Source organism: Danio rerio, chromosome 10 (assembly GCF_052040795.2).
Source record: "Danio rerio strain M-AB ecotype USA chromosome 10, GRCz13ab, whole genome shotgun sequence".
Lineage (NCBI taxonomy): Eukaryota > Metazoa > Chordata > Actinopteri > Cypriniformes > Danionidae > Danio > Danio rerio.
In genome coordinates, this window is record NC_141030.1 from 34,797,605 (window position 1) to 34,823,485 (window position 25,881).

The 25,881-nt window shown below is 33.3% G+C and overlaps 2 protein-coding genes across 54 annotated transcripts in view; both read right to left on the reverse strand.

The window, feature by feature from the left end:
- The window catches only part of pknox2 (pbx/knotted 1 homeobox 2), a gene marked incomplete at its 5' end in the record, with an annotated part of 203,544 nt that overhangs the window by 42,182 nt on the left and 135,481 nt on the right, over positions 1-25,881 (reverse strand). For all 4 annotated transcript variants that reach the window (NM_001442096.1, NM_001442097.1, NM_001442095.1 and 1 more), the window contains 1 exon segment: positions 4,067-4,203. In NM_001442096.1, coding sequence (NP_001429025.1) covers positions 4,067-4,203 — 137 coding nt within the window.
- LOC147835107 (uncharacterized) overlaps positions 9,543-25,881 on the reverse strand; it is a 30,949-nt gene continuing 14,610 nt past the window's right edge. For 18 of the 50 annotated variants that reach the window (XM_088651123.1, XM_087270942.1, XM_087270955.1 and 15 more), the window contains 4 exons: positions 25,797-25,847; positions 24,538-24,592; positions 23,736-23,793; positions 9,543-10,347 (listed from right to left, as the gene is read on the reverse strand). Coding sequence is in view for 3 of the 50 variants with exons in the window: in XM_087270967.1 (XP_087127093.1) it covers positions 25,837-25,847 (11 nt within the window). In the remaining 47 variants the exon portion in view is untranslated. Of the gene's footprint in view, positions 10,348-23,696; positions 23,794-24,536; positions 24,593-25,796; positions 25,848-25,881 lie in introns of those variants that run through there. The other 32 variants (XM_087270972.1, XM_087270980.1, XM_087270970.1 and 29 more) reach the window with 8 other exon arrangements.

Sequence of the window (25,881 nt, forward strand, 5' to 3'; positions counted from 1 at the left end):
GGGGGGTAAGTTTCTGCAGATGTAATAATTACAAAGTTTTATTTGATAAACCCTCACCATACAAAATATGATATAAAACGATGTTATATAATTTAAATGTATATTTTATATTCTTATGGGCACCACGAAGGCGCAGTGGATAGTACAATCGCCTCACAGCATGAAGGTCGCTGGTTTGAGCCCCGGCTGGGTCAGTTGGCATTTCTGTGAAGTTTGCATATTCTCCCGGTGTTCGCATGGTTTTGCACCGGGTATTCAGCTGGAAGGGCATCCGCTACATAAAACGTGCTGGATAAGTTAGCGGTTCATTCCGCTGTGGCGACCTTTGATAAATAAAGAAACTAAGCAGAAGATAAAATGAATGAAGTTGGTGGTTCATTGCAATGTGACAACCACTGATGAATAAAGGGACTAAGGCAATAAAAAATGAATGAATGAATAAAGTTGGCGGTTTATTCCGCAGCGGCGACCCCTGATGAATAAAGGGACTAAGCCAAAGGAAAATGAATAAATGAAGTTGGCGGTTCATTCCGCTGTGGCGACCCCTGATGAATAAAGGGACTAAGCCAAAGGAAAATCAATGAATGAAGTTATCAGTTCATTCTGCTGTGGCAACCCCTGATAAATAAAGAAACTAAGCCAAAGGAAAATGAATGAATGAATTAAGTTGGCGGTTCATTCCGCTGTGGCAACTCCTGATGAATGAAGGGACTAAGCCAAAGGAGAATAAATGAATGAATGAAGTTGGTGGTTCATTCAGCTGTGGCGACCCCTGATAAATAAAGGGACTAAGCCAAAGAAAAATAAAAGAATGAAAAAAGTTGGTGGTTCATTCAGCTGTGGCGACCCCTGATAAATTAAGGGACTAAGCCAAAGGAAAATGAATGAACGAATAAACGAATAAATGTAGTTTTACATCGACAAACATTCATGCACAAAAAACAAAACAAAAAGAGTTATGCTGACACACATAAATATATCCCACTTAGAAAAAAAATACATTTCACAATTAAAATTTTTCCCAGTAATTGTCAAGACATGTGCACACAAACTACAACATTACCAAATTTGGTCAAATACAAACTCTTTTTGGTTTCTACTTCACCTGTGTGCTTTCATCACGATCAGAACAAGCTACGAGTGGCGTCTCTCTGCGACATCTTTGAGTATATTTCCAGCACTTAAAGACGTGTCATGTAGGATGAAACCAGAAATGTGTGTGTGAAAAAGGAGGTGCTGAGATACTGAGCTCGACTTAGAATGAGGAGGAAGCATGTGTGTGTATATGTGTGTGTGAGCAGTATGAATGTAGGCTGAGTCTAGTCTTTTTTTTTCCACAGCGCCTGCAGGTCGCCTCCGGCTGGCTGCTCTCATCAAAGGCAGTTTTCTCTCTCTGAGGAGCTGAGAGACTGAGCCCCAGGCCAGCCCGGGCCTTCACAGACCTGCCTTAGGGGTGAACGGCAAACCACGGGCCTCTGCCACGCCACCGCAAGACACCGCTAATCACAGCTAGCAATGAAGCCGCTCGCGGATACATTCATACAGGAGCTACGATATGCATGCGGCCGCGCTGTAATCAACCGGGGACGAGGGGCTTGGGAATGAGGCTTTAAGTATTTAAAGTGTCGGTGTGCGCTATGTATTATTTAGTTCATGAATAAGCAAGGAAAATATGACTTATGCAGGCGCGTTGCTATCCAAATCAAGCGTCTCGTCTGTATGCTTGTATTTAGATCAATATGTTATGAGGGTTTCAGAATAAGTATAAAACTGCATTATTTATAGGCGGTGGAACAATGGTGTTCAGGTTGCTACGTACTGTTGTGTTGAGTAAGAGAGAGAAAAAATTGAGAAATAAATAAACTTTTATTCTTTAGTGTATATGCTGTATATATGTGGGGGTTATACATTTTTGTTTAAGTAATAATAAAATTAATATGTTAGGAAGGTCATGTCAAATTCTTGGTGACATTTATTTTTTGAAAATAAACATATAGATAACAACAAATATAAAGCAGCACAATGAGTACTGAAGAGCACCTATGATGAAAATCATCTTTTGTAAGCTGTTTGGACAGAACTGTGTGTAGGTACAGTGTGTCCACTGTCATACTGCAGTAAAAAGTTTCCTGACGTTAAAATAGGATTCAAATCCCTCCCATTCTGAGGCTGACCTCAACGTAGGTGTGCGGTTTACCCAACCACAGAATTGATAGACAGCTATGTATTAACTAAGGGTGCAACGGTTCAATTTACCCACGGTATATGCTTATAAAAAATGCCTGCAGAACAATTTAAAGAACAATAAACATATTTATTGGGTAACAAACACCTGGCCATGCAACAACTTCACACATATGACTGTAGATTTGCATGTTCTCTTATTATTTAAACTGAAGTTGGGCATTCTGAGATACTTACATTCGCATTTGGTGGGAACACAGCATTCTAATGCAATTTAATGAAATAAGAGAATCTAGGTTATTATATAACAATATTATATATTTAGTAAACTTTTAATTTACTTAATTATTTTAAGTTTTAAAAATGTAAAAATACAATTGATTATAATATATTTAGCTTATATAAAAATAATAAAACTATACAGACTCAACTTACAAAAATGACAAAAACTATATATATATATATATATATATATATATATATATATATATATATATATATATATATATATATATATATATATAGCTTAAAGGGGCTAATAATTTTGACCTTCAAAATGTTAAAAAAGGCTTTCTCCCGAAGAAAAAATATTATCAGAAAACTGTGAAAATGTCCTTGCTCTGTTAAACATAATTTGGGAAATATTTAAAAGAAAAATTTTAAGTGGGGCTAATAATTCTGACTTCAACTTTATATAATTTAATTTGAATATTTATGATAACTAAAAATAACTCATAAGCAAAACTACAATAGTTACTCAGGTAAACTAAAAAAGCTATTTATGTTCACGGAGGGCAGTTGGCACTTATTTTCATTATTATTGGGAATGTCCTGCACTTCATTCTTTTTGGTCTCAGCTGGCTCATGATACTTCATTTGTATTAGGAAAAAATGTAGAACTGACTCCAGTGTGCTTTTTCCTAAATTATATTTCTATCATGTCACTCTCATTGCATTAAAAAATTACTTTTAGCTGCCTTTACAGCTGCTAAAAAAATGTATGTTGGTCTGCCACTGGATCCCTCCTCATATAATGAGTACTGTAGACATCAATGGGGCCTAAAGTATCTTCGCTGGACATTATTGTTTGAAACTTTCAACAGAGAAAATACATGGAGCTGAGTCAAAAACTAGTAAGTGATGGATTATAGCTATTGATATTGACAGTTTTTTGTTTGTTTCTACCCTCTAGTGTACAGTTTTTCTGTTCATATGTACTTTATGTATCTCATGATGTAATAGTTATTTATTTGTACATTCTTAACTTCTAATCTTTGTTTGGTTTAACGTTATCCTTGTTTTTTTTTTTTTACAGCATTTTCTGGTATTATAGAACAAGTCTACCTGGGTGAGGGGTGGGGATTTAGGGTTGTTTTACGATATGGTCATATGCTGTATAATTTCTATACTAAACAAAACCTGAAATAAATAAATAAATAAATACAATTGTTCACAAAAAATAAAAATAAAATAACTAGTAAACATGAGATTTAGTAATGGTTAGAACAATAACTTATAATAACACATAAAAAATGCATATTTATCTACAGTATTCATTTTTCTTATAATATAATATTAAATAGAACAATAATTACAAAAATAAATAAAAAATGCATATTTATCTACAGTATTTATTTTTTACATTCATTCATTCATTCATTCATTCATTCATACATACATACATACATTCATTCATTCATTCATTCATTTTTACCTGCATTCAACCATAGCATTGCCAAATAGTGACCAATAGCAACACTATAGCAAGCAATAAGCAACACATTGGCAACTATACAGAACATTCATGCATTATATCCGCCAGTTTTGCAAGCATAACTCGAGCACAAGTTTTGAAATTTTAGTAAATATCCGTTGCACTGACCTGTAAACGGCTCGTTTGTCAGACTCCAGTTGGGCTTGAGGGTCAAGAGTCACGCTGACCGGAGCGGCTCCTCCTGCTGACGCTGCAGAGAGGTGCACATGCTGGCCCTTTGAGTTTTGCTGAGTAGTGCCTGTCATCTGATCAAATACATAACAGAGCAACACAATTATCTCATACAGTCGAGACTATACTACAGACAATCATATTCACTTTTAGGGTGCATTTTTAAAGTCTGACAACATAATGTAGCATTAACTGTTTATGTTGTACATTATATATTTATGTATGTATTAATGCATCTTCATGGATTATCCAGTGAGTTAATTGCTTCAACGAGCAGTACTCTACACTGTAAAGAATTTCTCTGTGCCTTAAATTATTTAGTTAAATCAAATAAACTATCCAAGTCATCTCCACTTAAATCAGACAAACCGACTAAAAATATTATGTAAAATTTTGTATAATTAAAAATTGAGGTGAAACTATTTTTTATAACTAATAAATAAAGCTAAAGTAACAAAAAACATTTGTTGTCATGACTTTTGTCATATATATTTTTTAAATGTGTATAACATTTATAAATTATACTCAAATGTTATATTAGTCTAATAACAGGAATATAAAACAAGCATAAAGCCTGTGACAAGCAGAGTAATTTAAATCTTTTATCTAAAATTGCTGACTTTCATTTTAATATCTCTCAATTTTGGATGCACATCTTACAAATCATTTGTCCGTAGATTTTTTAAAATTAACTCTTAGTTAATCCAAACATTTTCCTCTGAGTTTTGAGAGTAAATAAAGTCAAAATTAAGATTTTTTTTTTCACATTTTGGGGGCACTTTGACTTTTTGTTACAATTTTAAGTTAATTTCTCATAATTCTGAGATGTTTCTGGAAATTTGCACAGTATTTTCTACAATGTTTTTTTCCTTCTTCTTTTAGAAAGAGACTTATTAATTTTAGTTAGTCTAAAATAAACAGTTTTTCATTTTTAAAGCAATTTTTCATGCCAATATTATTAGCCCCCTTTAGAAAATTATTATTTTTCGATTGGCTACAAAACAAACCACTGTTGTCCAATGACTTTCCTAATTAACACAACTTGCCTAATTAACCCAGTTAAGCCTTTAAATTGCACTTTAAGCTGAATGCTAGTATCCTAAAATAACTATTAAAATATCATGTGCTGTCATCATGGTTAAGAGAAAATAAATCAGTTATTAGAAATTAGTTAATAAAACTTTTATGTTTAAAAAAGTATCTGTAGATTCCAACCGGTCTCATTCCTATGTTATGTGTCCCAAATTACAGAGTTTCTGGAACAAAATATTGCAACTTATTCCACACTTTGTTATGTTACAGCCTTATTCCAAAATGGATTAAATTAATTTATTTCCTCAACATTCTACACACAATACCCCATAATGACAATGTGAACAAAGATTATTTGAAATTGTTGCACATTTATTAAAAAAAAAAAAACTGAAAAATCACATGTACACAAGTATTCACTGCTATACACACATTTTCAGATCTTTCCAGATATGTTCAATAGGATTTAGGTCGCGGCTCTGGCTGAGCCACTCAAGGACGTTCACCGAGTTGTTGTGAAGCCACTTTATTTAAATTTTGGCGGTGTTCTTTGAGTTATGGTCCTGCTGGAAGATGAACCTTCGGCCCAGTCTGAGGTCAAGAGCACTCTGAAGCAGGTTTTCATTCAGGATGTCTCTGTACATTGCTGCATTCATCTTTCCCTCTATCCTGACTAGTTTTCCAGTTCCTGCTACTGAAAAACATCCCCACAGCATGATGCTGCCACCACCATGCTTCGCTGTAGGAATGGTATTAGCCTGGTGATGAGCGGTGCCTGGTTTTCTCCAAACGTAACGCCTGGCATTCACTACAAAGAGATTAATTTTAGTCTCATCAGACCAGAGAATTTTGTTTCTTATGGTCTGACAGTTCTTCAGATGCCTTTTGGCAAATTCCAGGTGGGGACTGGCTTCAGTCTGGCCACTTTACTATACAGGCCTGATTGGTGGATTGCTGCACAGATGGTTGTCCTTCTGTAAGGTTCTCCTCTCTCCACAGAAGAACACTGGAGCTTGGTCAGAGTGACTATCGGGTTATTGATTACCTCTTTGACTAAGGCCCTTCTCCCCCGATCACTCAGCTTAGATAGCCGGCAAGTCCTGGTAGTTCCAAACATCTTCTACTTATGGACGATGGAGGCCACTGTGTTCATTGATATTTTCAGAGAAGCAGAATTTTTTCTGTAACCTTCCCCAGCCTTGTGCCTCGAGACAATCCTGTCTTGAATGTAAACAGACATTCTCAAATCATGTCCAATCAATTGAATTTACCACAGGTGACCTCCAATTAAGCTGCTGAAACATCTCAAGAATGATCAGTGGAAACCTGAGCTCAATTTAGAGCTCAGGCAAGGCTGTGCGGCAAAGGCTGTTAATACTTATGTACATGTGATTTTACAGCTTTTTCATTTTTAATAAATTTGCAACAATTTAAAAAAAAATTATGGGGTATTGTGTGTAGAATTTTGAGGAAATAAATTAATTTAATCCATTTTGGAAAAAGGCTGTAACATAAAAAAATGCGAAAAAAGTCTAGTGCTATGAATACTTTCCAGATGCACTATATATTGCATGACAAAAAAGAAAAAAGAAAATTCTAAAAAAATGGCACACATCCAGAAAAAGTTTTTAAAAAACTTCAGGCAAAACCTAGCTTTAAACAGTTTTTTCCCCTCAGCATACATATTCAAAGAGCCACATTCAATGTCTCCTAGTCTGACCATCTTGACAATGTAAGAATGCCAGAGACTGCAGCATATGGTCTCATTAAAAACAGAAATCTAATTTAAGGCACTTGACCTCTAAAATTCAACGCAGGTCACCTTCTGCAGGAAAAAAAAATAAAAAATTGCTCCACCTAGTCATCAAATAAAGCTCTGGCAGTAAAGGTGCACAGAAAAAAGTCTTGCCCTTTAGCATTGGAAAACATTGTCAGGAAGCACAAACACCCTGTTTAGGATGCATTTGTGAAACAGCACAGCTCTCCTGTTGTCTTCGTCTCTGTTTTTCTCATCTTATAAAGCAAACCCCCTCCTGTCTCCCTCCCAGAAGCCTCCCAAAAAATGGTTTAAGGGAGGAAGCTGGAAGTCTTAATCCCAGCCTCAAATAGGAAATAAATTAGCTTCTTCACACTTAACTAGCTCTCATTTGCATGTCTCCACCAGCGCGACTCAGTTTTCCCCAGTCTCTAATCCTCAGGGCGGAGGGATACAGCAGCTGGACAGACAAAAACGCTGCTCTGTGTCCCTCTGATTAACGCAGGATGGGCACAATGAAGAGCTGACATGCTAAACGCTGCAGATGCTGCTTTCTGATGTCAACAGTGTGAGACAAAAGCACGTTTTTGGAGCATAACCTGTTTTTTGTCTTTCTGACTGAGGCTTTTGGTGGTTTTAAAGAGGTTTTGGGCTGTTTTAGGAGTTTATACCAGAAAAAAAGTATATATTAAATCACTTTAAGTTATTTATTTGTGACCCAGAAGCATAAACTGTAGTCAAAAATACACTATATGGGTCAAAATATTTTTCTTTTATGCCAAAAATAATTAGAATATTAGGTAAAGATCATGTTACATAATGCTGTTTTTGTAATTATAGGTAAATATGGAAAAACTCAATTGTTCATTACAAATGTGCATTTTTGAGAGCTTTATTTTGAACAGTTTTAAAGGTGATTTGCTCATTATTTAGATTTTTTTGCACACTCAAATTTCAGATATTCAAATAGTTGTATCTCAGCTAAACATTGCCTTATCCTAACCAACCATACTTTAATGCAATGCTTATTGATGCAGCCTTTATGTAATATAGACATTTTTTGCTGCATGAAGGGTGCCACAGCGAGCAGCATCTTCCAGTAGATGCTTAGAACTTCCGATTACAGCATTTACAACTGGTAAATTTTGATCCGAAAATGGTTGTCAGTACTGTTTTAAGTGGCTTACATAGTGTTTTTGTGATCCACAACTTTGATTTTGAAAGCTTTGTGTTAAAGCTTTTTTACTTCTGTCAAATAGGGTTCAAGCGCGAGAGAAAAACGTTCTCTTAATTCAGTGTCTGCCATCAGATCAGATGCTGAAATACAGCATTAGTGTTCTCGACCTGTCAGCTGTCATACTGTACTCAGCAGCTCCTCAATGTACACACACACACACACACACACACACACACACACACACACACACACACACACACACATACAGGCATACATGGTTTATGAGGTCAATGTGACTTTTTGGTGGTTTACGGGGACATACCTTTGCCAACATCCTACGAACATAAAACTTGTGCCAAAAAATTTTATTTGAGCTACAAAAGGCAAACAACGCTTAAAAACAGCAATTTTAGTTTCACAACACACTCAAATTAACTATGTGACATTTCACAGGCTTATGGGGCCAGACAAAATCATGGTTTACAAGGTCTGTTTACATGTTACACACAAACCTAGCCCCTTCATGGTTTAAGAGGACTGATTAACACATTTTACATATCACACTATTCTGCTATTGCAGTAAGGGTGACAACAGAACAGACTCTGGCTTTCCTCAGCTAGACCCCTGCTAAACCCATCTCAGTTGCTAAGGTTCTGCCTGTCACTTCTTAAATGACAAAATCCTATTTTGCTTATAATACACTTTTGATTTAACAATTCTGTAGGCTTATTGTGTTGTATCAGTTAAACAATCTGTTTAATGTACTGTTGAACAATAACCTGAAAAAGACAGCATTTTACCATTAAAGTATGAAGAGTTAATTGTTTAAGGGCCTTTGCTCTTATTTTATAGGACAGTAGATATTTTGAAAGGCAACTTCAGATAAAAAAAAGAACATAATTGGCAAAGAACCTTCAACCATGAACAACCAGAAGCACAACTGTATGATAACATGTTCATTATTTTATTCTTTCACTTGGCCAGAACACAAATGTTCCCCTCTGTGAACTCTGTGTGGAGTTTGCATGTTCTTTGTGTTGGAGTGGGTTTCCTCCGGGTGCTCCGGTTTCCCCCACAGTCCAAAGACAAGCGGTACAGGGGATTGAATACACTAAATTGTCCGTAGTGTGTGTGAATGAGTGTGTATGGGTGTTTTCCAGTGATGGGTTGCAGCTGGAAGAACAACCGCAACGTAAAACATATTCTGGATAAGTTGGTGGTTCATTTCACTGTGGAAACCCCTGATAAATAAAGGGGTTAAGCCGAAAAGAAAATGAATGAATGAATGATTACAGCTTATAAACAAACTAATGGTATTTTAAAATTTAATTAAGTCATTCAATAGATTATTCTTTTTCAAATTTAAATGTTTATACTAGAACACAACATGGTAGTGCACTAGAATACTGTCAAATACAAAACATTGCCACTCAATGACAGAAAAAAATAAAAAAAACTTTTTTATTTTATTTTTGAAGTCCAGGAAAACAGCAGGGGAACTAAACATGTATCTACATTTTATTATGAAATGCATCAACTATTATCGCTCTGACAAGAACAAAAAATAGATGGATAAAAATAGATAAAAAGATAGATAAAAAGAAAAAAAGATAAAACTAGACATAAAAGTTTGATTCCACAAATTGAATGATACATACAGAATTATATGAACACAAAACAGATTAAAAACTAAATTTCGTAATGTGACAGTTATATAATGTGTTATAATGTGACTAATTAATATCATACACATTCTTATTTTTTTGTCACAGTGACAATATTTGACCATTTTCAAGCATGTAAATAAAAAACAAAAAACATGTCTTTTTGCTACTCAACACTGTTGTAAATGTTTAGTCTGAGGGACTGCATTTGTGGGTTATGTATTTTTGTGTGATGGGTATTGCCCAGGCTCATGAAGCAGACGTGGACCTGGACTGTGGAGCAGTACCAGACTGTGGAGTAGTGGCAGACATGGGTTGAGAAGCAGAGGCAAACTGTAGAGCAATGTAGAGACTACCCTAGAGTGATGATGGACTGTGAAGCACTGGCATGGAACAGAAGTGGGCCTGGGCCATGTTTTTTTTTTTTAATTTACATGTTTGAAAATGGTTAAATATTGTCACTCTGTGACAAGGAAAAAAAAAATGAAAATGTGTATAATAATAATCAGTCTTTTGAACTCATTACAGCCTTCACGTCTGCTTTTGTCCATGGTCTTCTCATGTAGGTTGTTCTGCCAGTGCTAGAGCCTGAAAGCAAACAAGATGATTAACTGTTAGCATCACTGACTTTTAATAGATCATATCAACTGTTCATCAATATCGTTTAAAAGTCTCTTTCTTGGAAAAAAGGTTAATCCTTAGGTGTGCACTTACACCATGGTTATACATCACACAACTACATGATTTAACAGCAACATGCTGGCAATATACTGCATGCGAGTATAACTTTCAGTAGCTGCTTTGAATCATTGTGGACTATTGAAAGTGATATGACCTTTCCATGTAAATACTTTTCTTAATTTTAAAAAAAGGCAATCAATAATTTCATAATATTCCCTATTATATTTTTCCACTGGAGAAAGTCTTCCGTTTTTTAGTTTAGCTGAATAATAAAAAGGTAAAAACTGCAAAGGTCAATATTATGAGCACAAAAAATAAAATAAAAATATATAAAATTATAAAAATTTAAATTTATTTTTTGATTTTTTTTTTGTCAGCCAGATATCGCAGAGCCCTATTTAAAAATGGCCAGATACAAAAGAGAAAGTGATAAATGGAAGACATTGACGAGAAATGTAGCATAGGAAAAAGCATTTGTGCATTTGCGCTACAAGCACTGCGATAGAAAGTCTGAACGTGTATTGAGTGCTGCTGGAAACATTGCAACTCCAACTAGGTCTGCTTAATCCAGACAATGTGTCAGCATGTTAGCTTTTCTGTCAAATAATTTAAAATATGAACCAAAAACAGTGGAGAGTTAGTAGCCAACGCTGTTTTTTCCTCAACATCTCACTTATATTGTTATCAATAGGCTAATATTTTTTGTTCTTCTTCTTCTTCTTCTTATTATTATTATTATTAGTTACTATTTATATTATCACTGATACTGAAAAGTGTTATTTAGGCTATTTGTGAAGTTCTTAAAAATGTAACATTTAATTATTATACAGGAGGGGGGAACCAGTGAATATTGTCCTCACCACTTAAAAAAATGTGTAAATAAAAACAAAAAAACAAAAACTAAAAATAAAGGATAAAAGGGAAAGCATGCTCTTCATCATTTTTAATAATCTGATTTGTACATGCTGCTGTGTGTGTGCACTTAGCCTAGACGAGCAGAGTACACACATCTAAAGTTATCTTACTGTGAGCGTTTTAATGGTCAAATAGGTGTCAAAATGCTGTGTTCAGTGATCATTTATTCATTTATAAGATGCTTAAAGCACAGTTTGTTTCATATTTTTATTCTATTGTACATATTTCCCTTTGCTCATTTACAGGGAGGAAAATAACTGCATATATACAGTTGAAATCCGAATTATTAGCCCTCCTGAATTATTAGCAACCATTTTCCACCAATTTCTGTTTAATGGAAAGAAGATTTTTTTTCAACCCATTTCTAAACATAATAGTTTTAATAATTAATTTTTTATAACTGATTTCATTCATCTTTGTTATGATGACAGCACATATTTTACTATATATTTTTCAAAGTACAAGCATTCAGATTAAAGTACAATTCAAAGGCTTAATTAGGATAATACACATGCATGCAGAGTGAACAGTCTGTGCTGTTTCTGCTTGTTTAATAGAGCGCCTCCTCTTATAGCCGGCCTATTTCGGTATAAAGGACAAAATTTTTTTTTTATACTGTATGCTATTCTATCCCCTATATTAAACACAGCAAATGTATAATTAAATATTAGAAACATAAATATTTGAAGTTTCTAAAAGCACATTTTAATGTTTAAGCATTGTTTATTGGCCGTCGGCGTCGATGATGTGCACCTCTCAAAAAATGTAACTACAAGTCGCAATGACACAGAGCGCAAGGTCGTGATTTTTTTGATGGTCGTGATTGGTCGGCTTGGCAGCGCTGACGAGTCTGGGGGCGGGACCAAGAGCCGTGCGAGTGGCGCGAGCCCAATAGAGCGATTGTTTACAAGTGTGGAGTCCCGTGAAGGAGCTCTGGATAGAAAGTTTTGTTTTGTGTTTATCTCATAGTTAAAGTTGTTCCACGTCCGCCGGTTCCAGCCTCAAAATGAGCGAGTTTGAGTCACTTGTATGTTCAGGAAGCGTTTAGAAAAAACAAAACAACAGCGAAGAAACTCAACACAGAGGAACATTAACACCTCACTGCCAACTAGCGTTTCGAAAGTGTTAATGCAGACAAACAGAGACATTGCGCAGAAGTAAAATAAACAGCTACGCGCATTGCATGTGCCGTGGGTTACGCCGATCATAACGCAGAAGTATAAACCAGGCTCTATAAACTTTAATTTCATAAGTGCACACAATATAATATTAATAATAATAAGACAATTAGCATGTTTATCAGGGTAGACGACATGCAGTGAGTGGATAATTCCATATGTGCAATATGTACATTTAAATCTCTCCATTTTGCTGTAATGGCTGTGCTGTGTTTGACTGGCAATAGCTTTTAGATTATAACCCGCGACTCACTTATTAATATGCAGCCTTTTTTTGATTACATGGGGCCAGTTGCACCAGCAGTGTGTAAGTTAAAATGAAGCCTAGTTGTGACTTAAAGGGACACTAATTTACAATGTACGCACTACTAAATATTTCTGTGTTGCACCATTTCACTTAGTTTAAACCTAACTCTGTGTTCCAACTAAAAATTTACCGCAGACTCCCCCCATGTATAATGATAGAAAAGAGATGACGGTGAGATTAGTTTACATCGAGGAGCTTGCGATGATCTCCCTCTATTTACAGCCTTATTTTCTTCCTAAATCTCGCATTTCTTTCGGTTTGTGAATGAAGAGTTTAATTTTGTTTCAAGGAGTGTTTTGTGTTAACATACATTTCTTTATGACTGGGTTTTTTCTCCCTGCTATTTTTTCTTTAACGTGTAGAATATTTAAAAAATCAAGTTTTATGTTTTGAAAACTTTGTGTAATTTGTGTGCATTCACAGCAAATTTTCAAAGAACAGTTATATGTAGATGCATTAGTTGCAGAATTCTAAATCAGTTTAACGATTGAAACACTTTTTATTTGATATTAGGTGATTTAATGCAACTACGTATGACTTTACGGAGAGCTTATGACCTTACTAACTACGGTTTGCCTTAAGAGCATGTGGTGCAACCGAAGTAAAAACAACTTTAGTTATAAACATGCCAGTAGTTATTATTATTATTATTATTATTACTACTACTACTATTATTATTAGGCAATTTTCTGAAGCAACCCCTGTAACCAATTTAGCACTTTTGGGTTGTTGTTGTTTTTGGTTAAAGCGCAATGCCCCATTAACACCTCAGACAGGCTGCTTCATTAATAGCCAAACATTTTGTTTGAGATGAGGGCAGGGGTATATCTTGAGTATATTTCACAAGCAAGGTTGACACAAAATCCCCGGTTATATACCTTTTACCTATAGGCCAACTTCTGGTAATGTAGGCTTATATAGGCTGTTTCTATTCACAGCAACTTATAAACTGAACTACGTGTTAATTAAAATTTCTATATTAGGCTCGTAGCAATTGATATTGGAGTCATGGAATATTGTTTGCATTTATTTTGCATATTGTTTGCAATATCATATTAAAAAGTTTTTTCTATTTCTAAATAAATAGCCTACTGTAAATTAGGCCTACAACCATTAATGATTTATATATGAAATTAGAAATAAAATTCTTAATAATATTTGTAAAGGAAACAAAAATAGGTCTTATATGTGCCGTTATATATATTTCAATTAATATGGAAAATAAGTGCATGTTTTCACCAAAACTATGATAGATTTTTTTTTAAATGTGTGATTGTGTAAAACAATATAATTTGCAAATAAAATAATGTTTTTTTTTTCTCTCTCTCTAAAGAAATTGTTACCACCTCGTTTAGAGCATCATTATGGGCATTTTACGTTATAACTAATGTGGGTCAAACAATAGATCTGTGACCGAGAAACTACAGGTTTTGGGACACACTCGTCACTACATCGTTCTTTTCCCAAACGACACATTGTACTATGATATTTCTGCCGCGAGTTACGTTGTTGTTTGGGAAACCCAGCCCTGGTGCAGAGCCAGAGGAAGAAGCGCGCTGCACTTGTGGAGCAGATAAGAAGCTAGAGAAGCTTCTAGACCAGGGGAGAGTTTCCCAAACAACGACATATATCTGAATGAAGGGGTAATCTACTGTATTTTAGCCTAATTATTATTTCTAATGTTTACACACTGTGAAATAGGCTACTCCAATCTTTAAAAAAAACACACACTAAATCATTTTTTGTGAATTGTTTTTATTCCGAGCTAAATAACATTTTAGAAAATGTTGCATATCAAGCTGTTGGTATCTCCTCGCGGTTGAAATTGGCTGTTATGCGAAAAAAAAAGAACAAATATTAGCTCGCAGGCTAGTTGCTTTTTAGATTTAATTTAAGCCTATATTCAGCTGACAGCGCACACTCAGCCGCGATACAGAGAGAAAAAGTAAATAATAGATTCTTTAATGTAAACGACTAAGAAAAACTTCGGCTATATACTCGGGAGAGGACGTAATGAGATCTAGACTGGCTATAAAATATATACACCAATAGTAATAGTTAATCAACGCATTTTATTTAAAAAAATCTACTCATTTTAATATTGCGATTTTTATATTTTTTAGAGAATGTCTGTTTTTATTACCTTTTCTGTCATTTATTTCAAATTTGTCATTATTTTATTAATTTGATGATGTTAATATTTTACATAGGCTATTTTATATACACATCTAAAATCCTTTGGCATTCAAATTAAGGTTGTGACGATGAGGAAATTTCCCCACCGGGTTAATCGACATGTGACAACACCGGTAATACCGGTATCATAGTGGGGGTCGGAGTTTCCTCTTTTCTTTCTGCTTTTAAATAGCTTATAAATGCATATAATACTTTCACTTTTGCGGGAATTGCCAATTCGGCGTAAATTGTTTGAATGGACGAATGTGATGAATGTTAGAATGTTTTTAAAACGAATAAGAAAATAAAATAGCAAGATAAGTAATTAAATTGGACAAAGTTAAATAAGATTAAACGAATGAACAAGAAACAAATATAAAAGAAAAACTTTCAAAATTACATTACAAAAATGACAAGTTGACACAGTCTTTAAAAATAAATAAATAAATAAAACATTGTAAATTGGCATTTATTAACAGTGAGGTTTACTTGTTCTTTGCGAGGAATCCTGGCCAATATGTTGACCATCTCTGGCTTAAGATGGGATCTTGTGGGGCTCACTATGTTCCCCATCGTGCTGAACACACCCTCAGATAAGCAGCTTGTTGCACGTAAAGATACTTTTTGGTTACATTTGCTAACAGGGGGAACATGTTTGATTGTCTTTTGTTGTCCTACCTGACTTCAATTTCTTAATGTATTATTTAGCCTATAGCATTATATATTAATAGCTTAGTCCTTATGAACAATCCGTTTATAAAATAGCCTTATTAACGAATTTATAGGCTAGTGAAGAATAAACCGAATATGAAATATGATCCTTGCATAATGATCACAACTAAACAAGCTAGCACTCATTTTATATATAAACTTTAAATAAAAAAGAAAGAAATGTTAAGAAATTAAACATTGTGTAAAAAATCTAAAGACAGGCTAAATAAAAGTAATTTTATTTAACAGGCTAAAAAAATAATCAACATGTAAATGTATAAATATTTCGATAAGTATTGTTATGGAATATTTATAACTATATGATCTTGCTTTTTTTGGTTATATCGATACAAGCTTTGAGCTCTCTTACAAGCACAGTTGACAGGCGCAGGTGTCTTATGTCACTGTCAGTGGCGGATTACACACAGCATACCCTGGCAAGATGTTTTATTTGTTGCCGATTGGCGTGTTGTTCCTTTTTTAAAACACCTTTTATTTTTAAAATCCCTCAAGGTAATGTTGTCTATCGAGTTATATAGTCTCCCTCGGAGATATTGTAGTTCAGTAACGTGGTTCGCAGCATATAACCGTGAAGCTTAAATAGACTGAGAATATTTTTATTAATATTAAGACACATTAATACAAACTAGCCACCCTTTGATTTTTTTTCGTTTACGTATATTTTTATCAATCGAAAAATGCAATGAATAGTTTAATTTGGTTTTCATTTTATTAGAATTAATATAATTAATAGGCTACACAACTCCTATTGGCTCGAATTGCGTTTTGACAGATAAAGCGTGACTTTCTGGCTCAAAGATATTTGTGCCTGTTAATTTCAGCGCTGTATTTTGACAGATTTCGCAAAGGCTTCAGCTGTTCTACCTGTCAGCTGGTACCAGCCTCAGTTTTGCGACTTGACCTGTGTGGCGTTTCGATGTCTGAATGATAGCGAGAGAGAGATGAGATCAGACCTCAGATTCGATGTGTAGCCGCACTTCACAGTTACTTTATAGCAATTTTTAATATTGGCTCACCTAAATTAACTTTTCATTTATTAAAAGCCGAAATATTTCCAGACAGATGAAGCAACTTTTGGTTTTTAAAAACAGCGGCCTCGGTGATAAAAGACGCGCGCACACACAGGTTACATTCTTGTAGGCATATTCATCTTTTATTTTTTTTACATGAAATGCATAAAGTGCAAAAAAGAAGAGCTGAACTTCGGAAAAAGTGCTCACTTCAGTTGCCGTGATGATTGCTTTGTTTCTCTGCAGTTGGCTTGTCAATGGCGCGGCATTGCTACATCATTCTTGTTTTAATAAAAATAAGATATTTATTATTAAACACTGTGAGATGATGGTCGCGTGATTTTTAAAATGAGAGTATGCCTTGCATATTTATTCTCACGTGATAAATGAAATATGACGCATTACTATGTTCAGATTTTAATTATAAAGCATGCTCTGGTCTTAAGTAAATTATTACGAATTCTATTTTCCATTTAATTAAAATAAATATTTAATAAAAAAATAAATAAAAAAAACGAATACTTAGAAAAAACAAATGTGAGGACGGTGTCACGGTAAAAACGTGATGTCACCGGTGTTGCTTCTTAAAACCGGTATCACCGTCAACACCGTCTATCGTGGCAAGCCTAATTTGCTTTGAACTTGAGAGAGAAAAGCGAATTTTACCTGCAGTGGCTGCACATTGCTCCTAAATAGCATAAAGCATTTCTTTTTGATTTCAGTCTTTTGTAACATACTTTTTTTTTTTTTACCATAACCCATTAAAAGAAAAAGTGTCATAATAAATACAATTATTATTAAAAATGCAATTAAGTTTTGTTTGTTGCATAGTTAACTATGTGATGTGGGTAAATGGTGTGTTTCAATGCTGCAAGTCCTATATTTCAAACCTGCGGGAAGCACTGTAATTGATCGTTTTTTTCCCCCAATAAGGTGGTGTAATAAATACATTACAATTTTTAATTAAAAGTTATTCACATTAAATAATAATAATAAAAAACATTGGTTTAAAGAATGTTAAAAACGCAGGATTATTTTTTAAATAACTCCAAATCGAGGCATTCATTTTAGGCCTCTACAAACTACAAAACGTCAATGCAAATGAATGCAATACTATATGTAAAAATAAACTATTATATATTATAGTGGCCTATAGCCTATAAAAAATGGTCAATATTGCCTTATTTCTCGTCTCGCTCAGCACGTGTGCATTGAATCGCAAGTGACAGATACAGAGGAAATTAATAAAAATAATATAGGCTAGAATTAAAATAATATAGCCCACCTAGCAGTTTTCTTTAAAATTATAATAGGCCTGTATATAAAAATGGACTGAAAATTCTTGTAGGCCTTTTGTGATGTTCAGTTATAAAAATGCTTATCTGTACATTTGTAAAACTGTCCTGTTTAGGCTATACTGCTACTGCTTTTGAAAAGGAAAAAAATAGTCTGGGCTATACTTTGAATTAATCAAAAACAGTTATAGGTTCAGTTTGAAATTTAACTTGATAAACAGTTAATGATGGCACCTGATGTTCAAAGAAACATCAATGGGGCGTTGATTAGGGATGTTCGGTTCTGGGTTTTTTGGATGAGACTCTTAACTCCTAATTTTGGAGTCGGTGGAATACATATGCATTCACTTAAAATAGTGCAAGGATTAAATATGCTGTCTCATATCGCACTTTACACAATGCTACTATGTCAATTCCAACATTGTGTTGTTCTCTGGTCAGATAAAACCAGCAGTAAATCATTTCCAGCAAAAATAAAATAGTTATCAACCTAAACTTTTTTACAGCATATTTTACAATCTTGGAGACATAAAGTTAAAACATAATTTTAATATCAAAATGTTTAATGGAAAGATGAGTGGCAGTTCATTAACAAATAATCCCAACTGAGCCCAAACAATGTTAAAAACTATATAGAATAGTCTAATTATTTAGTATAGTCTAAGTATCTAAATACTTTACAGAGAGAATAAAATAATCTGTGGTTGTTCATTTCTTTGTTTATTGATCGGTTGAAGTGTCAAAAAATAAAGTAGCTAGCTTCTTCATTTGATTTAATGACCAATTAAATATTAAACCACATACATGAAATATTTAACTTAAATAATTCATTCATAAACAAACCTAAAATAATAAATAAAAGCAGTGTGACAGAGCAGTATATGCTTTAAGGCACAGTCTCTCTTGTAAATGTGGTTTTCTTTAAATTGTACTTTTAAATAGCTCATTACTTTACTCTTAAATATTACTGTTTGTTTGTGCAATTTGTTCATTATTGTAATTTAATAAAGGTGTGTTAATGAGACGGCGGAAGAAAAGGAGTGAGTCAGACCTAGTTTTTGAACATTTTACCTTGACTATATTTTTATTTAAAAATCCTCTTTTGGAAGTTTTTGCGTTCCCTCGCAGATGTTTTGCGTTCTCGCAAAACTGTTTTTCCACAAACACTTCCTGTTCACTTCATACATGTCAACCCTCCTGTTTTACCAGGATTCTCCCAACCCTTCCGTTTTTGCTGGGATTCTCCCATATTTCTCTTTCTTTCTATTAAAGCTGTGGGTCGATCATCGCTCTTCATATGCAACCTGTGAATTAGCGAATGCATGTATACGGATGTGCTAGGTATGATAAACTGATCCCAGATCAGCTTCTATACACACCATTTAAAGCGACACCTCTGTTATCAAACAAGTGATGAGCAGCAAATGAATCTCTCATTTTCTTTTATTTCATAACAGAGGTGTCAATTTAAGAATGCACAGATCTATAATGAAAGTATTCCATTACTTAAGTAACTGTTTGTGCTCATTTAAGAGAAAATGAGTTGTGTTTAAAATAAAACACACAGGACGGACATGTTTACATATTGTTAAGTATATTTGTCTGTTTAAACACAGATCTGAATCCTGCACTTTAGCTCCTCTTTAAATGGCATGTACAGAAGTTGATCTGGGATCAGTTTATCATTCCCTGATTCAGAGGTTGCATATGAAGGGCGATGATCAACCCACAGCTTTTAATGGAAAGAAAGTAAATGCAGACATTTTTATATTTGTTTCAGAATGCTTTCAAAAATAAAAATATATGAGAAATATGGGAAAATACTTAACAATAGGATGATAGAGGGACAGAATGGCAAAATACGGGAGGGTTGACAGGTATGAAGTGAACAGGAAGTGTGGATAACGCGAAACATCTTTGTGAGGGAACAAAAACTTTAAAAAATATATATATATTCCTATCACTGTTTTTTTTTCTACCATCCTTTTTTTCTCCCACTCAGTTTTTTTTTCTTCCACCCAATTTTTTCTTCACCATCACGTCCCTTCCGAGTCTCCGTACTAATGCCTTAAAATGTAACTTAATAAATTTTTTTTAATGAAATTTGATTGTAACATTTAACTTTTTCCTAACACTGATTTTGGTTGGTTAAGGTTTTATGAAGCGTGATTCAGTAATGCTGATTTTACTATATTTATTTACCGGTTATAGAATAGTCTAACCGTGGATTGGCTTGCATGTATGGGCATAGTTTGACGTCTTTACCTAAAACTTTAAACCTTTATAGGCCTATTATAGGCCCATATAAGGATAATAAAATTTGATATAAAGCACTCGTTTGGCAATGAACCATGATCTGTCATTCATTGATGTACAGTCGAATCATTCATGTTTTAAAAGCATGAATGAGACCGCATGGTTTGTGTATGCGGCACACACATATTCGCACACTGTGTGCTCAGAGCAAAGCACACACATCTAAAGTTATCTTAATGTGAGCATTTTAATGGTCAAATAGGTATCAAAACACGATGTTCAGTTATTATTCATATTAACTCTCATTTAAGTAATAAACAAACTAGTTGAGAATCAAAAGACATGTGAAAGAGAAACCATAAATCAGAACCGTACTGCTCTTAAAGTGAAAGTGCGTGATATTCCTGCTGCCGACTGTTTTTACCATTAATCAAACAACAAAAGAAGACAATCCCTCACTGTTCTTGACTGAAGGACTTTAGTAGCTATAATCAAAGTTTTTTTTTTTTTTTACAGTGAAGATGCTTAAAGCACAGTTTGTTTCATATTTTTATTCTATTGTACATATTTCCCTTTCCTTTTCCCCCCAATTGCTAACAATTTAATTAATGGAAAGACTATTTTTTTTAACCCATTTCTAAACATAATAGTTTTAATAACTAATTTTTTATAACTGATTTCATTCATCTTTGGTATGATGACAGCACATATTTTACTAGATATTTTTCAAAATACAAGCATTCAGATTAAAGTACGATTCAAAGGCTTAATTAGGATAATTGGGCAAGTCATTGTATACCAGTAATTTCTTCTGCTGACCATCAAAAACTATTTTGCTTAAGGGAGCTATTAATATTGACCTTAAAATAGATTTCAAAATATTTAAACCTGCTTTTATTTTAGCTTAAATAAAACAAATAAGACTTTCTCCAAAGGAAAAAATATTATAGGAAATACTGTGAAAAATTCCTGAATCTGTTAAACATCATTTGGGAAATATTTATAAAAAATAATAATAATAATTTCACATGAGCCCTAATAATTTTGACTTGAACTGATAATAATTTTGAATAATTGTGATAAAAATTATGACCAAAATAATCGTGATTATGATTTTTCCCATAATAGAGCAGCCCTAGCGGGAAGCACTGTAATTGATAAAAAAAAATAAGGTGTGTATTAAGGACATTTCAGTATTTATTAAGTGTTGTTCACAATAAATAATAATCATATTAATAAAAACACTGATTTAAAAAGTATTTTGTGACACCTACATCTATCATTACAAACACAGGTTTGTTTTAAAATAATAACTCTGTACCAAAGCGTTTATTTTAGGCCTGTATAAACTATAAAACATCTCTGCAAATAATTGCAATGCAATATAAAAAACAAAATTCAATATTTTGTCAATATTGCCTTGTCTCTCAGCGCACACGCACTGAACTTCAAGTAACAGACAGAAAAAATAATTTAAAATAATGTAGCACACCTTGCAGCTTTCTTTAAATTTATGATAGGCCTGTATATAAAAATAGCGCCAGACCGTTTCTCAGTATTTCGCTGGTAATGTTTTTAAATAAATAATTAGGCCAACTTAAATATTAATTTGCTATTAATGTACAGTAATTGAGACAAAATAACATAATAGTAAAATATAAATATAATAAAAGTAAAATAAGAGTAATAATAAGAAAAAAATAAGATTTTAAATAGGTAAAAATAAGAGTAAAATATAATCAACAAAATGTAAATTAAAACTGTGAATTAATAGGTAAATAAAAAGCTTATTTATTGACCATCTTAGTCCTATCACTTTAAAATAACAAACACTGTTTATCTCTTTATATTTAGGCTAAAACACTGCTTTATTTAATAAGACCTACTCATTGCATTTATGCTTGTACTTTCATTTTAGTTGTCTTTTAATTCTTTATGTCTTCTTTATTCTTTAATTCTATAATGAATCCTCATTGAACTTAACAAGTTTACAATGATAATAAACTTGTTCACAAGTATGTATTGATTAATGAAGAAATTATAATGCTTTGTTTCATTGTTTATCTTTATTTACAAATAGAAAAGTATTTACAGCTACTGTATAGGCTACGTTTTGAAGAAAAAAAAAGAAAAAAAAACAGAACTGAACTGAAACTAAATTATTAAAAATAAACTTGTGAAACTTAATTTATGTCTTGCGGCAAAACTATTTGTATTATACTTTTAGTGATCTGCTTGAGGTAGGTCAATTTATTTTTATGCTTTTGATGAAGTAGCATTCAACTTAAGCTCTTTAGATCATGCACTGGACCGTTTCTCAGTGTTTCGCCGCAATGTCTTTAAATAAATAACTATTTAGGCCTATTTTTATTATTCATTTATTTTTTATTATTCATTTATTGTTATGTACAATAATTTAGACATAAAATGAGATAGTAAAATATAATCAACAACGAAAATGTAAATAAAAACGTAAATGAAAAAGCTTATTTAATGACTGTCTTAGTCCTATCAAAACAGCAAACACTGAACATCTCTTTATATTTGGGCTAAAACACTGCTTTATTTATTTATTCAGGCCTACTTATTTGTTTGTACTATGTGTTTGTGCTTTCATTTTAGTTAGCTTTTATTTCTTTAATTCTATTTTCCAAAATTAAACCTCATTGCACTTAAGGGCCCTATCATACACCCGGCGCAATGTGGCGCAATGCGCGACGCAATAGTTTTTTTCAGTTCATTCATAACAATTTGCTTTTGTATGTTATTATTAGCAGTATTAATTATTATATCCATATTTATATTTGTTTTATTAAAAAAAAGCTTAGATTTGCCCACCTGCAGGTTTTAGACCATATGCGGGCAACATGTTTTTTAGGATATAACTCAGGTTTATGACAACACTTAGTTATTATTGTTCATTTATTCATTTGCTGAAAATTAGAACTGCATTTAGAAATAGTTTTGAAACAAATATTTGCGCTTAACAAACGAAATTAATTATTATTATTAGGCTAACTGATGTCTGTGCGTAAAGATTTTCCTATCCACCAAGAGCGAAAGTGAAAGTAGATCATTTATCTCTCATTCTCGCGCGGTAGATGCTCTGTTTAACAGTTTTCTGTTAAAAATAACTGTTAACTGTTTGCTTGTGAAATGCTCAGTTTTTCCACTTAAACTTACTTTACGTCTTGTAAATAGCAAATGCGCTTATGGCACGATGCAAGGCTATTAAAGGGAATGGGAGATGAGACTCTGATTGGTTTATTCTCAAAATACACCTATAACTCATTAAGAAAATAAACTCAACCCTTTAGATCATGCTTAAAATTTGCTTAAAATAAAAAAGGCCTAAAATGCACATTATTTTCAAAGTAATTTTAGTTACTTAGTTTCTTCCTGCATTGTTATTGACAGAAATTCTTACCATCACCACCATCACTGTCTGGCTTCCTGGATTTCTGTCAAGATTCACCTGTTATTTCCTGAAGGGAGAAAGTGAGAGAGACATTATTATTCACTTATTTAAATTATTTTATTATTTTAATTATTATTAGTTTATTTTCTTAATAAATTAAAACGTGCACTCATTGACTTCCATGTTATTATTTTTCCTACTATTGGACTTTTCTACTTTACAAGTTTATTTTTTCTGTTAAGCAAAAAACAAGGTATTTTGATGGAAGAAGAAAACCTGCAATCATTGACTTCCAAAATAAAAACACCAAAAATATGGAAGTCAATGAGTGCAGGTTTTCATCTTCCATCTTCTTCTGTGTTTAACAGAAAAAATAAACCCATAAAGGGTGTGCAAATGATGACACATTTGTCATTTTTGGGTATGAGCCAGTCACAGAGTTGTTTTCTACAGAGGTTTGTTAATTCTTGACAAAAGAATTAACAAACCTCTGTAGAAAACAACTCTGTGTTGGTCAAAGCGACTGGCTCATGGAGGTACTGAAACAGAAAAGCAAAGATAAAGAAAATTCAACATGCGTTTACTTACTTTTAAAGTCAAGCATAACAAACCATGCCCTCATAAACCATGAAGAAACACATGTTATAATAGTCTACTGCTAGCACCATGACACATACTGTGTCCTCATAAACCATGAAGAAACACAGATTGAAGGAAGTGAAGGATGAGCAAATGATGACAAAATTGTCATTTTTGGGTGAACTATCCCTTTAAGGAGTGTCAAAATAGCATTACAAAAGAATTAACAAACCTCTGTAGAAGACAGCTCTGTTTGTGTTTGTCAAAGCGACTGGCTTATGGAGGTGCTGAAAGAGAAAAATAAAGAAAGATGAAGGAAACATGACATTCGCTTACTGAAAGCTTTAAGTCTTGCAAAACCAATCATGTCCTCATAAACCATGAAGAAACACACACGTTATAAAATAACAGTCTACTGGTAACATTGTAAACCTACACATACTGTGTCCTCATAAACCATGAAGAAACACACAGATTTAATAAAACAATAGTCTACTGCTAAGTCACATCCAAGACATACTTGGTCTTCATAAACCATGACTAAACACACAGGACTGCTACACTGCATTTAGCAGAAATAGGAAACTGTTACTTTAGCACTTAAAAAAATGGTTCATCCAAAAATGAAAATGTACTTGCTATTAATATACCCCAAAGCATTCCAACCCTTTAAGGGTTTATTTCTTCTGATAAACAACAAAAACTAGATATTTTGATGGAAGAAGAAAACCTACAATCATTGACTTTCATAATAGAAAACACAAAAAATATGAAAGTCAATGGTTACAGGTTTCCATCTTCTTTTGTGTTTAACAGAAAAATAAACCCATAAAGATTTAAAACAAGTAAAGGGTGAGCAAATGATGACACAATTGTCATTTTTGGGTGTAGTATCCCTTTACTCTGCCCTCATAAACCATGAAGAAACATGTTATAGTAGTCTACTGCTAGCACTATGTAAACCTATGTAAACCTACACATACTGTGTCCTCATATACCATGAAGAAACACACAGATTTAATAAAACAACAACCTACTGCTAAGTCACATCCAATAGACATACTTGGTCCTCATAAACCATGACTAAACACACAGGACTGCTAACCTGCATTTAGTAAAAATAGGAAACTGTCATTTTAGCACTTAAAGGGATGGTTCACTCAAAAATGAACATTTACTTACTATGAATTTACCCTCAAGTGTTCCAAACCTTAAAGGGTTTATTAATTCTGATAAAAAAACAAAAACAAGATATTTTGATGGAAGAAAAAAACCTGCAATCATTGACTTCCACAACAGAAAACACCAATAATATGAAAGTCAATGATTACAGGTTTCCATGTTTTTTAAAGTATTTTATTTTATCTTTAAAGAAAATAATTAAACCTTTGGAACAAGTAAAGGGTGAGCAAATGATGACATAATTGTCATTTTTGGGTGAACTATCCCTTTAAGGAATGTCAAAACAGCTTGACAAAAGAATTAACAAACCTCTGTAGAAGAGAACTCTGTGTTTGTCGAAGCATTTAGCTCATTGGTGTACTGAAAGAGAGAAGCAAAGATAAAGAAATTTTAC